The 14,365-nt window shown below is 34.4% G+C and overlaps 2 protein-coding genes across 2 annotated transcripts in view; both read left to right on the forward strand.

Moving 5' to 3' along the window:
- Nucleotides 1–6,723, forward strand: part of LOC150036450 (uncharacterized) — a 7,416-nt gene extending 693 nt beyond the window's left edge. Inside the window, exons 2-16 of the mRNA XM_090313130.1 lie at nucleotides 7–133; nucleotides 214–336; nucleotides 968–1,109; nucleotides 1,219–1,463; nucleotides 2,315–2,373; nucleotides 2,538–2,632; nucleotides 3,188–3,290; nucleotides 3,410–3,504; nucleotides 3,577–3,639; nucleotides 3,991–4,066; nucleotides 4,155–4,263; nucleotides 4,824–4,936; nucleotides 5,054–5,112; nucleotides 5,913–6,021; nucleotides 6,313–6,723. Coding sequence (XP_090169256.1) covers nucleotides 7–133; nucleotides 214–336; nucleotides 968–1,109; nucleotides 1,219–1,463; nucleotides 2,315–2,373; nucleotides 2,538–2,632; nucleotides 3,188–3,290; nucleotides 3,410–3,504; nucleotides 3,577–3,639; nucleotides 3,991–4,066; nucleotides 4,155–4,263; nucleotides 4,824–4,936; nucleotides 5,054–5,112; nucleotides 5,913–6,021; nucleotides 6,313–6,447 — 1,653 coding nt within the window. The 3' untranslated portion in view covers nucleotides 6,448–6,723. The remainder of the gene's footprint in view (nucleotides 1–6; nucleotides 134–213; nucleotides 337–967; nucleotides 1,110–1,218; nucleotides 1,464–2,314; nucleotides 2,374–2,537; nucleotides 2,633–3,187; nucleotides 3,291–3,409; nucleotides 3,505–3,576; nucleotides 3,640–3,990; nucleotides 4,067–4,154; nucleotides 4,264–4,823; nucleotides 4,937–5,053; nucleotides 5,113–5,912; nucleotides 6,022–6,312) is intronic.
- Nucleotides 6,724–7,780: 1,057 nt separating this feature from the next.
- Nucleotides 7,781–13,467, forward strand: LOC120067512 (plastidial pyruvate kinase 2). Its single transcript, XM_039019063.2, has 12 exons — nucleotides 7,781–8,317; nucleotides 8,777–9,064; nucleotides 9,679–9,844; nucleotides 10,269–10,403; nucleotides 10,524–10,634; nucleotides 10,734–10,822; nucleotides 10,909–10,971; nucleotides 11,077–11,252; nucleotides 11,744–11,846; nucleotides 11,987–12,135; nucleotides 12,652–12,760; nucleotides 13,052–13,467. Exons 1-12 carry the CDS (start codon nucleotides 8,093–8,095, stop codon nucleotides 13,157–13,159), a joined length of 1,722 nt encoding a protein of 573 aa, XP_038874991.1. The 5' UTR covers nucleotides 7,781–8,092; the 3' UTR covers nucleotides 13,160–13,467.
- The last annotated feature ends 898 nt before the right edge of the window (nucleotides 13,468–14,365 follow it).

Here is a 14,365-nt window from a genome sequence, read left to right on the forward strand (position 1 = left end):
TTGGAGGTTTCCATCCTTCGTTATTATATGGTACATGCCATACAATCAGGAAGGACGGATAAAGTTCTGGAGTTTCTGAAAATAAATGGCAATGATCTACTGCAGAGGACTAAAGATTGGACTCCATGGTTTGGTGGGTAGAAAATTTCTATTAATCGAGCTTAAATAAACTAATTTTTTCTGTATTCATATGAGTGGGTGGACATTTTGCAGCCATGCCATACCTAAAGAATCCGAAGTTTGATCCCAATTTTCGAGTTTATTTTACAAAGGAGTGGTATGAAGCGCTGCATGTTTCTGTAAGGAATTTCTTCAGTGAAGTCTTCAATGGTACTCATATCCTGCATATAATTGTTGTAATGTTCGTAGTCTTCAATATCAAGAATTATGATTTTTATGTTTAAGCTCTCTTTACTGCTTGTTATATTTCTCTAGCAGTCAGATTTGATTTACTCTCATGAAACCTTGTCTTTTAGGGTGTTTGTATTGGTAATTCACTAATTTTTCCTTCTGTAGCTAAGATTAGGACTGTCGGAGCAGTCCTTGGCATTCAAAATTTAAATATGTTCTTTCAACTCTGTTTCTGCAGAATAGTTTTTTGTGGAGTAAATTTAGGTCGATACTATGGTTTATGGCTTTATGCAATGGAGACTGGAGAGTTCTTTCTGGCTTATGTTTACCACAGAAAATATGTATTTCATTCTAATGGAAAAATAAATAGAAAATCAAATAATAGGAGAGAGTAATTTAGGGAACTATTTCTCTCAAAATTTGTTTGTCCTTTCTTTTTTTTTTTTTTTGTATTTTTCTTTTTACTCATTCCCTCCTCCAAACATAGATCCTTCATGCAAAGCAACATATATTTGATAGTATGGGCATTAGGTTATTATTAGAGGACTCTTAAAATTGGTAAAATGAGGTTTATGATTTTACTGGAAGTCAGAAAAAATTTTCTTAACAAAACCACGCATTCCTGCCCTGCTAAAGCTCAGTTCAGAGAAGAATACAGTCAATCATCTGAAAAGAGATATAAAGCAGTTAAATCTTAAATTGGCACAACTTCAGGCTTTATTGGAGGAAAAGGAGGCTCATCTTTGCCACTTAAGAAGGTAAGTTTTTTTTTTTTTAATTTTTTAAGAGGATACAATAAGTTCAAAATCTGAAAGATAGAATTTTAACCCCTCGCTAGAACTAGTCTTAATATCTCATTGATGCCAGCCTGGTGAACGGTTCTTCTAGCATGATGAACGAAGAGAATGCTACTTCATCAAATGACGCTCAGGAGACTTGTCCCCCTCCAACTACACAAGTTGGGGAAACACAAGTGGCTCGAGATCGGGTTTTAGCTGGCTCTGACAAGTATACTGCTTCAAATGAAGATTCAAGTTCTTTGTTAACTATTTGCTCCGGAGACGGTGAAGTTGGTGACCCGAGTCATAGTTGTGAAGATGGTCGTCAAATGGGTCTGTAGCTCTACTTTAGAGTATTTTATTTCTTCTATTGACAAGGTTTTTTTTGACAATTTTATAAAGTATTAGAACAAAAAAATAAAGGTCGACTGCACATTATATTATGAAAAGAAAGGTTCAATTGATCTTGTTACAAAATATTTAAACTCCTAAATAATGAAAGTAATAATTTCTTTTGTCGACATATTCTCAATATTTGATTACATTGAATCATAAAATAGTTAAATATGATAATAAAAATGTGTTGATCGGTGATATCCTAACCCTGGAGCAACTTCCTGAAATTAGGGAAAGGGGCAGGATTTAAAATCCACAGGTGGTTAGGGATGGGGTGAATCCTTGACTCTAATGCTATAACATCGTGAAGCAATTAGTTTTTCATTTTAGTGCCAGTGAAATCTTACATTTATCAAAGAAGAAACCATGCATTTATGTATCAAATAGAAAAACAACCCAGTTTTGATCGATTCTACAATAATTTTATGCAATATTTTCCATCTTCATATTATTTTGATAGCCCCCTAGTGATTAAAGTATATTGTCGAAGAAGAATTGGGAGAAGAATATGTAAGTAGTATTTTTGTAACAGGTGAGTGGGACCCAGATTTATTTGATATGGATACAGTTGAGGGGAGGGGTTTATAGTGAGAGAGTGATTCTGTTGGAGATATTTGAGTCATTTTGTGGGTTGTTCTCCAAGTGAGACTTGGGAAAAGCAGTGAGCTCTCTAATCTTCTTTGGCTATTCTCTTGACACAAATAAAATGGGTTTCTATCAATCTTCAGCGACTTTTTGTTCTTTTCTTTTCATAAAGAGGTATCACATTTGTATGAATAATGTGCCAGTGAATAGCGGAGAAGTCCACGTACAAGAAGACTTTCCTGAAGTGAAAGTAGAATTTCAGGTAATACTACTACTAAAATTTCATATTGGCATTCAGATTCAGTTTAACCTATAACTTACACCTTTACAGTTCGGTAATTACATTTCTTGTGATTAGATATGTCCATATACTTCTCTATCTCTCCTTACAATGGAGTTTTTTACTCATATTACCGTGGTAAATAGGAGACATTTTTGGGCCACACAAGTCCAATCAGTCGTTGCCGTTTTTCTGCATCTGGAAACAATGTAGCAAGTGCTTCTTTGGATGGTACAGTCAGGTATAATACTCAAGGTATTTGAGGCGAAAAATTGAAGGGAGATACATTGAAAATGGGTTGATAATTAAGTAATCTTGTATCTCTCCTTCAACTGAGGGTGTCCCTTAATGGTTAAAATACCATTTTGGTCTTTGTATTTTGGATATAAATTTTAAATACTCAAATATAATTTAGCTTAAAGTTAGCCCTTTGAAGTTTATTTTTATTGAAATTGGTCAAATAATAAAATAATTTTCATATAAGACAAGACACTACATGAATATGTTTATAAAATTTATAGGGGGACGACTAAAAGAAACCAAATTGTTTTTGGAAAATCAACAATAAACTAACATGAAGAACTATTTTTAAGATTTATTAAAAGTAGACAAATAAATTTGGACATTGGAAAATATAGGGACTAAATTAAAACAAGTCTCAAAGGACAAGAACTGAAAGGGGATTTTAACCAAATTTAAATGAAGTCCAGATGGCTGTTTGTCGCTCCTTTCCCCCTCTCTTCTCTGCTGTTGGTTTTCTAATTCATTATCTTTTGATTCAATACGTGTAAAATAGGATATGGACATATGATTCATCCACTCCAGCATCTAGAAATGCAACAATTTACTGTGGGGCAGAGATTATGTCACTTGACTGGGAGTGTAAATCCGATCGCCTAGTAAGTTGATATGGAAGCTTGTGTTACATAGTGAATGCATATATTATTTCTGTATAAAAAAATTGCACTTATTTTCGTGAGTTTAACCAGAGGCTCTTGTATTTTGCTTTTGGCAAAAGCTTCTAATAGGCACTGCTGATGCGGGTGTTAAAGCATGGAATGTTGATGCAAAGAGAGTTGTGTGTGATCTCAACACAACTGATATGTTCCCTAGGTTCTTTCAGTTGATACTCTCTGTAATTTAATTCTTCCCTTTCCAAGTGTCTCATATATTATTATGTTGCAGCGTGTTGGATATCAAATGCAGTCCTGTTGAATCTATTTTCGTCTCTGCAGCAGCATCTAGAGGGTATTATCTTTTCTCATAATATCATAATCTTTCATGTGTTCTGTAAACTAAAATTGGTTTCAATTTTTTACATTGATTTTTTTTCCTTTTTTTAGTACAAACAATAGGGGTGGGAGATTCAAACTACAAAAGTCACTAAAACATATTATATGCCAATTGAACTATTGGCCGATTTTTGATATTGATGATTCTTTCGAATTGTATTTCTATGCAAGATTTTTTAGGGCATTGTTTCCCATCTTATACTTCATTATAAAATCATTCTTGCATTTCCTTTTGTTCCTTTTGTTCCTTTTCCCTTCCATGAGGAAAAAAGTGCAAGAGATTTTTAGGAATGTGTTGTCTTTGTAGGCATGGTTCACCTTATGTAGATAGTTTGGGGTTTGCTTCACTCACAGTTTGGAACATGAGAACTTGGAAGTCAATGGTATGGAAATGCTTTCTGTTGGAACTTAAGTTTGCTTTAGCTTCAATTTGCTATTTGGTGCCTTGACTATCTTTTGGTTTCTATGAAGACAGTCCTTCCTCTGGGTAAGGATCCACCTGCAATCACTTCAATGTGCTTCAATCATAACGGGAAGATTTTAGCAGCTGCTGCTACTGATGGAATGATTCACATGTTTGGTATCCTTCCAATACATTTTAAGTGCTAAGTTTTCTTGTAAGGCTATATCGGTATTCATTTTTTTAAATTGAATATTTTATTATTAGTGTCTTTCATTTTATTTTTATTTTTATTTTTATTTTTAATATTGATATTATTATTTTTACATTCTTAGTTAATTGGAACTAAAAAGTCAGGAATGATTTTTCTGTACGTTTTGAATGGATCTTGGAGTTTATATATGTGCTTTGATGGTTAGATGTAAGGTTGGACAATTGCCGGGTTAAAAGATGGGTTCCCCACTAGAAACCTAGAAATGGCAGAAGACTTCCACTCATTACATGCAGCTCTAGATCCGGGCTCGGACTAAATCACATGGAGAAGTGTGGAAATTTACTAGTATTTACTTCTTTTTTAGTGGATTATACAAGTAGGGAAGTCGTACAATCCTGGATCTGAACCATAAATGAGTGGATAAAACTAAGTGGTTTGTGGAACTTTGGTAGTCCCATTAGTGGTGAGCTGCATTAACTTTTTTGACTCATACGATTTCAAAATTCTAGACCTTAACTAGGTAAAGACATGTCTGCTTGTCTACAAATTACAGGGTGGCCGGCACATGATTCTGCCATTAACTCAATTCTTTTTGGGCCGGATGAAACTAGCATTTTTACCTTAGGGTCAGACGGGAAGGCAAGTAGTTTTATCTACTCATTGTTCTGGATTGAAGTTCTATTGATGCATTGATAATTTTATTTTGATCTTTTAACTCTTATTGGGTTGTAAGATGATATATATTTCTGTGGTCAGATATTTGAATGGAGCTTGCATAATCAAGGTCAAGTTCTGTGGTCAAGAAATAATAGCAGGTACTTTCATTGGTTAGAAATAAAATACCGTAGGGTATACAATTTTAACTCTTTATGAGGATTTTAGCAATAATAATAATTTATAATTAGCACTTCTTGTTGGTACTATTAAATTTTCTTTTAGATCATAGAAATCTTTTTATTGATGACAAAGACATACAAAGACAGAGGGGTGTAAAATCATCTCTCAAATGAAAGCCCTTGGACGTTGGAGTTACAGAAATGTATTTCAATTAACACTAAAGGGAAAAAAAGGAGTATTTTGAGAAATTGCTACTGTGGGAAAATCAAGTGGAAGTCACATGAAATGGAAAAATATGTTCTTTTTTCTACTTGCTATCTGTGGGTCAAATTTATAATTTTTGTTTGTTTTTGTTTTTAACTTTTTTTTTTTAATCCATCATAACGTTTCTGTTGATGGACGTTTTTGCAGTCCTGTTGCGTGCTCATGAATGTGAAGAAGGGAGAATTTCCTGATAGACGAATGAATCAATTTTGTGTTTGGCATGATAATGTTGAAGATAGCTAGTGAATGTCAATCTATGTTTGTACCATGTAATTTATTGCTAATCAATACCTTTTTATCTTCTTTAAACAAAATTTTTTCTGTGCATGTAAACATATCCTGAACTTCACAGAAAACTACACGTTTCAATCTTCTTTGACTACTGTCCACTTTGATGCTGTTTTCCTTGACAACATCATATACTAAACTATTCTTGAACTTGGCTTAGTAGTTATACTTTGTTCTGTACCTTGGCTCGGGGTACTTAATAATATGTTTGAGTCTCTTTTAACAGGTTTTGCGATTCGGAGAGCTCTCTATCTTTGAGACATGAAATGGCTTTGGATGCAAATGGGAAAAGACTCTTGGCTACATCAAATTCAGTGAGAGCTCCCATATACCAGGTTCATCATCTTCTCCATTCCTTTCATCTTGCATTCAGTAGCCCATAAAATTTTAATTTTGTTGGTACGGAAATCTTGTATATAAGTATAAATCAATTTTGAATTGTAAAGAGAAATTCGAAAGTGATCTTGAATATGACAAAAGTAATTTTAATCATTTTAAAATTGAGTTGTGAAAGGTAGCGACTCCAGCCAAAACTTGTTTAAGGACTATATCCTAGACCTATTTGTTCTTGAAATTGAATTCCTTCCATTCAATATAATGTTTGTTCTTGAAATTGAATTCCTTAGGTGGGTGGTCGTGTGGGCGGATTGAAAACTCTTCCACACACGGCAGCGATAACGACGGTTGATTGGCACCCAACTTTACCCGTGTTCTTGACTGGATCTGCGGACCACTCAGTTCGAGTTACGTCTATTTCTTGAAGGCCTTTCGTTTTGCTTTTGTTTTTGTGATCAGTGCTTTGATCGATTAGTTTGTGAGTGATTCTCGTGTTATTCTGCGTATGATTCGATCTTAAACCTTAATGCTGTCTCCTTGTATTTATTTTCATTAGTTCATTTTTCAGAGAGAAGTTCGCAGTGATGTATTATTTTTGGTTAATAGTGGGGGATTTGAATTGTATCATGTGATAATTTCTCACAAGAAACATTATAGAGCAAATAATATAGTGTTCTCGATTGGTGCTTTCATTTATTTAATATAATAATTGCAAAGATGAATGATCAAATTTCTGACTTAGAGGTTGATAGTAACAATGTTTTTGCCAATTAAGTTGAGCTCATTTTGGTGTTTGCTCTTACCGGCGCTGAGGTTGATTGTGTATAATCTTGTTTGGCTTTGTTAATTGGTTTAGGTTGGTCTTAATTTTTAAACTGAAATTTTATGACTCGTTCTTGCTCTTAACGTTTTGAAAGATGAGAAAAATGATAAATAATTTCGTAAATTTCAAGTGCAGATCCCTTGTTTAGCTCATAACTGCTAAGCAACATTCGATAAATTTCATTACTCTTACCCCCCAAAAAAAAGACATTTGCTTTCAATATTAAACCACCCTGTGGCGAGACTAAATACATCCAGAATATTCATCTTTTTAAATTTATCTATCAAAACAAACCTAATTTACTGGATTCTCTCGATTAAGGTGAAGGTTTAAATTTACATCATCTACATTGTAATGAATAAAAAAAATTAAATTTTCTGAGGTTGGTAGATTGGTAGGAGTTTGGTAGACTTTTGACAAAAAAGAAGTCACGTGGGTTGTTTATAACATTTGTTTTTTAGATAAATAACAGTTTTGGTATTAACTATATGTTTAATAGCCAAATAAAAACAACAATCAATAGTGGCAAATCCTAAATAAATAAATATATATAGACACATATACATTTGTTAGCGGAAATGATATATCTAAATTAAGTTTAATTATTACATTGGCAAAACATTCTAAGTCACACGTTAAAAACTCAATTAAAAAGTGTTGAGTAATGAAAATTTATTGTCATTCTCCTTTCTACCTTAATAATCAATTCAGGTTACTTTTCAAATGATAATCATGGAGTGGGGGTTAAAAATATGTTATTCACAAAAAAAAAAGAAAAAAAAAAGAAAAAAAGAAAAAAAACATTTTAGAAATTAAATTTAATGCAAAATTTCGTTATATATTGGGCCTTGAAAAAAGGGGAAAAGGGTCGTGGTCAGGCCCAAATGTAGGCCCATCAATTCGACTATTTGAAGCATGTGTCATCACAGAAAGGCGAGTTGAGTACACGTGCTGACAAGCGCCCCCAAATATTATTTGTAAAATGTTAGTTCTTGTTCTTTAAAGAGCCAAACCGCCGCTTTGAACGAAGAAGCCCAACCACGCTGCCAGCTTCCCCAATTTCTTCGATACAACCGAAGCTCTCACTTACTCTCACATTGTCATTGGTAAATTCGCCTTAGGATTGTGGCGAAATTTTCTACGTTCGACTCATCAACCATTTCTCCGTTCATTTCTCTCTCCGTTAAATCTCTCCTCCGGACCCTTCTCCTTTAGTTTCTCTCTCTGTTTTTGCTTCTCTTCGTAAAATGTCACAGGTGGTTGCTACCAGGTCGATTAACAGCACATTCCTGTGCCCTAGTTCGGGATCTGTGCAAGAACGAGTAGACAGGGCTCGGTTGTTTGGTATTGGCTCTAAAGTGTTTGCGCATGAGAAGAAGAGTTGGAATTTTGTTTACAGGAGAAGTCTAATCACATCCAAAAGAGCTGCTCAAGCTGAAGTTGTTCCGGTATCACCTGAGGATGTTCAGAAGGTTTGTGATCTTCTAGTTTGTTAATTTGTTTTTTAAAAGGAAAATATTTTTTATTTGCTTGTTACGAAAAAGATTTTGAGGAAAAATGGGGAGATGGAGTGGGGAGATTTGAATATTGAAAAGACGTGGCTTAAAAGATTACGTAGTTGTTTGGAAGGTACGTTGCATTCAGGAAGCAAAATGGTGTAGTGTTTTTGTATAGCAACGAGTTGTATGGATCCATAATTTCGCATAGCTCTTGCATTTAGTTGCGTTGAGTTTTTGTTTAGCTGAAAATTTAGTATTCCTGTTGCTGTCTCTGAGAAAGTAAAGATACAAGAACTGGTTTTTCTTTAATCTCTGAATTAGGAACATGCACGTGTCTACACACACATACACACATTCATACGGTTGCTCGAGAAGCATCTTCTAGTCTTCTAATTTTCACGTGTTAATACCATTCTGAATCTTGCTTATCAGGCAGATGAGCAATTTGAACATATACGAGCAGTTCAACAGCTTGGGGATACACCGGTTGGTATGTGGTCGAAGCCAACAGTTAGACGTAAGACAAAGATCGTGTGCACGATTGGACCTTCGACTAACACGAAGGAAATGATTTGGAAATTGGCTGAGGCTGGAATGAATGTTGCTCGATTGAATATGTCTCATGGAGATCATGCATCTCATCAGAAAGTTATAGATTTAGTCAGGGAATACAATGCCCAATCACAAGACAACTGCATTGCAATAATGCTCGACACCAAGGCAAGTTCGTTTTCATATTTCTGCATGTTCAATACATTCATTTCATTAACCTAGCAACAAATGTTTTCCCAGATAACTATTTAATTTTGCTGGAAATCACAAATACTGTATTTCCTTTATCTTTACCCTGCCAGTGAATAATAGTATAATGGTGTACAACTGAAGTTGCAAGAATTTTCTAAAAACAAGTCTGCAGTTTGGACACTACCATGGGTTCTTAATTATATTTCCTAAGTATTGTTTCATTCTGATATGTACCTTCCTTGTTCTTGTGCCTTGTGCCATTTTGATATGTACCTTGTTCTTGTACCTTGTGCTTTAACTTTCTTTTTTACTATTTTTTTTATTATTATTTTTAATTATTGTTTTTTATTTTGAAATTCAGGCCATTCCAAAAATACAAATTAAGTTTGTTAACTGATGAGATGCTATTGTGAAATGTCATTGAAAAACTTCTGTTTTTATTTACATTTTTTTCTCTTTTAAGGTTTATAGTTTTTCTTGTGCTCAGTTGTGTCTTCTAGATTTTTTTTTACTTGATGTAACTACTGAGCGACTTCAGTCCTGTTTAATTTTTTAAAATAAAACTTTAACTATTTATTTCATTTTGTCAGGGTCCCGAGGTTAGGAGTGGTGACCTACCACAACCAATATTGTTAGAAAGTGGACAGGAATTCACTTTTACCATACGGAGAGGTGTTAGCACTGCAGATTCTGTCAGTGTGAACTATGATGATTTTGTTAATGATGTTGAAGTTGGGGACATGCTTCTTGTTGATGGTATGCTGGTTTTTTCTAACATATTTGTTTTCCTTTTTTATGTACATTTCTTTTGCTACTAGTGTGAAACTTTGTTTAGATAGATTACTGGGTTACATTCCATGTGGTAAAGTCTTGGCTTTGAAGCATAGGAATATTGTGTTATATGAGAATGAGAGTCAAGTGTGCGTCAGTTCTCTTTTTCTTTACTTTTTTGATACATTTATGTTGCTTCTGTTTTCTCACGGTGCATGCTAATGCCTTTTTTTTTTTTCCCCTTTTTTGATCTCAAATGTGTTGTAAACTTGCCTTCCTATTTTAAAATAATGATTGATGTTCATTCATCTTACAGACTCACATCACAATGCTATTACTAGTTGAAATTATATAAAAATAAAAAACCTTTTCATGATCAACTCGCTCATTGTGCAAACATTGATTATAGGTGGAATGATGTCGTTGATGGTGAAGTCTAAGACAGAAGATTCTGTCAAGTGTGAAGTTATTGATGGAGGAGAGCTCAAGTCCAGGCGTCATTTAAATGTTCGAGGGAAAAGTGCTACGCTGCCTTCAATTACTGGTTGGACTTTGAATTAGCATATCCTACAGATTTCACCTTTTAATGAAGTTTCCAGTTTTCTTTTTTCTTTTTTCTTTTTTTGCCTGTGACTCAATGAATATATTGTACTGCTTCTTGCAGAGAAGGATTGGGATGATATTAAATTTGGAGTTGACAACAAAGTTGATTTTTACGCTGTCTCTTTCGTCAAAGATGCGCAAGTAGTTCATGAGTTGAAGAAATATCTCAAGAGTAAATAGCTTCAGATCTTTATGTTTGTGCTTATAAAGTCAATTTGGATGCTGCATTCTTGTTAGTCTGCTAAACTTATTAACTTCTCTGACTCTGCAGGCTGTGATGCTGATATTCATGTGATTGTAAAAATAGAAAGTGCAGACTCCATACCGAATTTGCATTCAATTATTACAGCTTCGGATGGGGTAATTATTTGATTTTTTTTCAATTTTGTTGATAGTTTGGGGCTTGGTTGCTAATTGAAGGACAAATTCATTTCTTACTATTTTAGGCAATGGTTGCCAGAGGCGATCTTGGTGCAGAACTCCCTATTGAAGAGGTTCCACTTCTGCAGGTAGTTAAATTTCCCAATAAAAGAAAAAGCAGCGATATTTACAGTAGAAGGGATGTTTAGTGTTTCATATGTCAGACTTTCTAAACATACTTGATCGGTATGAAGGAGGAGATAATCAACCTTTGTCGAAGCATGGGGAAGGCTGTCATTGTGGCTACTAACATGCTTGAGAGTATGATTGTTCATCCAACACCAACCAGAGCAGAAGTATCTGACATTGCTATTGCAGTTAGAGAGGGTGCTGATGCAATCATGTTGTCTGGAGAAACTGCTCATGGAAAGTGAGTTCTCTCTTTAGTTCCTTAGTATGCTATTAGTTAACCTGTGATTTGCTCATACATTTGGGGCCCATTATATCGCTTTTGAACTCTTTAGTTCCTGAAGATGCTATTTAGCCTTATGCTGTCTGGCTGAATGAAATTGTTTCTTATCCAAGAAATTTCAGGGAGTTTTGGTCCAGATTATGTTGTTTCTTTAGATCTTGCGATGGTTTTCAAGACTAAGTGTTCTGTGGTGGATTCAGCAGAATGATATGATTCTGCAAGTCAAAAATTCATATCGATTAATTAATTTGACCTGACCAGCTAGAATGCATGATGTGCAGATATTGAGCGTATTGCTTACAATTCCCAAAATAAAAAAGAAATAAATGAATTTTGAATAAATAAACACACTTCAACTGGCTTCTTTTGTTGTTTTGGTGTCTATTTGATGAGTTCACATAAATAAAGTATTTTCATTCATTTGATCAACCGGTTATGCCAATTTCCAGATTCCCATTAAAAGCTGTGAAAGTAATGCATACAGTTGCTTTACGGACTGAAGCAACTATAGAAGGTGGTCGAATGCCATTGAATCTCGGTCAAACATTCAAGGTTATTCAAAAATTAGTAAATTTATGTTACTTTGATATGAACATGATTTCTTTAATAAGAACATCATTTCTCCCGCTTCTGTTCTTTTATTATTTCATTTTTCATCATGATACTGACTTGGTAACTTTGCTTCTAAGTAGAACCATATGAGCGAGATGTTTGCTTATCATGCAACAATGATGTCCAACACTCTTGGAACCTCAATAGTCGTCTTCACTAGAACTGGTTTCATGGCTATCCTCCTCAGCCATTATCGACCATCTGGCACAACATTTGCCTTTACAAATGAGTGAGTTGCTTGTGTTCTTGAGAACCAGTTATATGCTATGTGACTTAGATATGTTTTCATTCAAGATTCTGATTTTTCCTTTCGTTGCTTTTGTTTTTGTCTGACAGAACCTTAACTACTTATGCTTATCAAACTGCTTCATTAGTCATTTGTTTCCTTTTTCTTTCCTTGATGTTTTGTGTTAGTACTAAACGATTTTGATCATTCCTTTCACTGTACTCAAAGTACGCGTGTGCTCTTGTGGGTCTGATGAAGTAAACAGCACACACAATTATACAAACAGTCAAGTTCATTGTTGATGAAAATGTTTGCAATTTCAGTATTAATCCACTGAGGTTGTTTAAGCTACTACCCTTAGGATCTAAAAAAAGGGCCAGTATCATGGATGAAAATGTTTTCTTTCCTGTATGCGCTCAATTGAGTTATTCTTATTCATGAAATTGAAATGTACCATTTAGTCAGATACTAGGATTTCAGCTGTGATAGTTTCCTTAAATACCCTACTGTGGCTTGCAGTAAAAGGATACAACAGAGGTTGGCTTTGTATCAAGGAGTGTGCCCCATATACATGCAGTTCTCTGATGATGCTGAGCAGACCTTTACTGATGCCTTATCTATGCTGCAGGTATTGGCCTATCCGCCAATTTTGTTTAATTTTTTTTTTCTACAGAAACCTTTTAATGGCTTCTCAATATAACGCACGTTGGTAGTGATTCGAAAAGAGTTAAAAATAACTTTTGTCATTTTCAAAATTATTTTGAAACATGACTTCATGACTTCATTCAAACCAACATTGATGAGAAGAAAGGGTAAAATTAAATATTAAATTAATTTCGAGTGATTAAAGACATATTTTTTAGTCATTTTGAAAACATGCATGGGAATGTCTCTGACTCATCGAGTTTGTCGTGTACAGAGACAAGGAATGGTGAAGGAAGGAGAAGAGGTAGCACTCCTTCAGAGTGGCAGACAACCCATTTGGCGGTTCCCATCTACTCACAATATTCAAGTCCGTAAAGTGTAGAGTAAGAGAGCCAAGAAACGTGAAAAACGCCACTTAACTATTCTGTCTTTGATTATTTTTACATTTCTCCCCCTCAGTATGTGAACCTCAACATTTCCTTATTCATTTTCATCTACGAATACGAGATGTGCTCTAGCTTGTTTTCTGGGTTATGTAGCCTAGCTTAGCCCTGATAAAAATTTTGGCTTACGTAGCTCCCAATCTCTTTTTATCGATAATTTTCATGTAATTGAAGTGCAGCCTCCGACTCTGAACTCGACCTCATTATTTTCTGTCAATTCAATTCAGGGCTTAGGCTTATCATACTATATTATTTTCTGATTTGTTTGTGCTGCTACAGAATCTAGTTGATCTTTAGAAATTCTTATCTGAAAGAAAATGCTAGTTTGGTAATGGGTTTGATCTTTGGTGGAGCATTAGATTAAGGTAGTCAGTTCAGGGGTTGATTTAGATTGGATTAAGCTTCTTTCTGATTTAGAATATTGAGTTCAGGATATTCTCCATTTTAGTAGAGAAGAACCTTTCGGAAAAAGTTCAAAAACTGACTTTTTACTTGTCTCTTTTCTCCCGATTATTCTTCACTGGTACATTTTCTTGCAAATCTCTTTATGCACACTAGTCTCGAACTTCTTTCGACGTTTATAATTATTCTCATTAGCATCTTTTTGCACCTAGTTTTTCCTAATTGCATCCTTACATTGTACCTTTAAATGCTTTCCGTTGAACATTTGTAGAATATCTCACTTCAGCTACTTGAGCTGGGCACACTTCAGCTACTTGAGCATGGCTCAATGGTTAAGGCGTCAATTATGATTTTAAACATCAATGATATGAGAAAAAAAAAAAAATCAAGTACTTGAAGAGTGCAACGGATATGAAAAATATAATATAATAATATTCAGAAGCTCATATGATGCCTGCGTGTACTGGAAACTATCTCAAAAAGGTACATATACCTATCTACTTCTGTATGTTGATGATATGATTTTGGTGTCTAAGGATTATTCTAAAATCTGTGATCTCAAGAAACGATTGAGTAGTGAATTTGAGATGAAATATTTAGGTGAATTGAAAAGGATCCTAGGCATGAATGTGAAAATAGATAGGAAGAAAGGTTTGTTAACCATTTCGCAGGAGAATTATGTGCATAAATTGCTTGAGAAGTATAATATGTCTGGTTGTAAGGCAGCTTCGACACCTTTAGCA

The sequence above is a fragment of the Benincasa hispida genome, chromosome 4 (assembly GCF_027475165.1).
Source record: "Benincasa hispida cultivar pf3 chromosome 4, pf3_genome.v1.1, whole genome shotgun sequence".
Lineage (NCBI taxonomy): Eukaryota > Viridiplantae > Streptophyta > Magnoliopsida > Cucurbitales > Cucurbitaceae > Benincasa > Benincasa hispida.

Coding starts and splice junctions, on each gene's coding strand:
- LOC120067512 (XM_039019063.2), top strand. CDS start 8,093: ATGTCACAGGTGGTTGCTACCAGGTCGATTAACAGCACATTCCTGTGC. Junction 9,065..9,678: donor CAATAATGCTCGACACCAAG/GCAAGTTCGTTT, acceptor TCATTTTGTCAG/GGTCCCGAGGTTAGGAGTGG. Junction 10,972..11,076: donor AAGAGGTTCCACTTCTGCAG/GTAGTTAAATTT, acceptor ATCGGTATGAAG/GAGGAGATAATCAACCTTTG.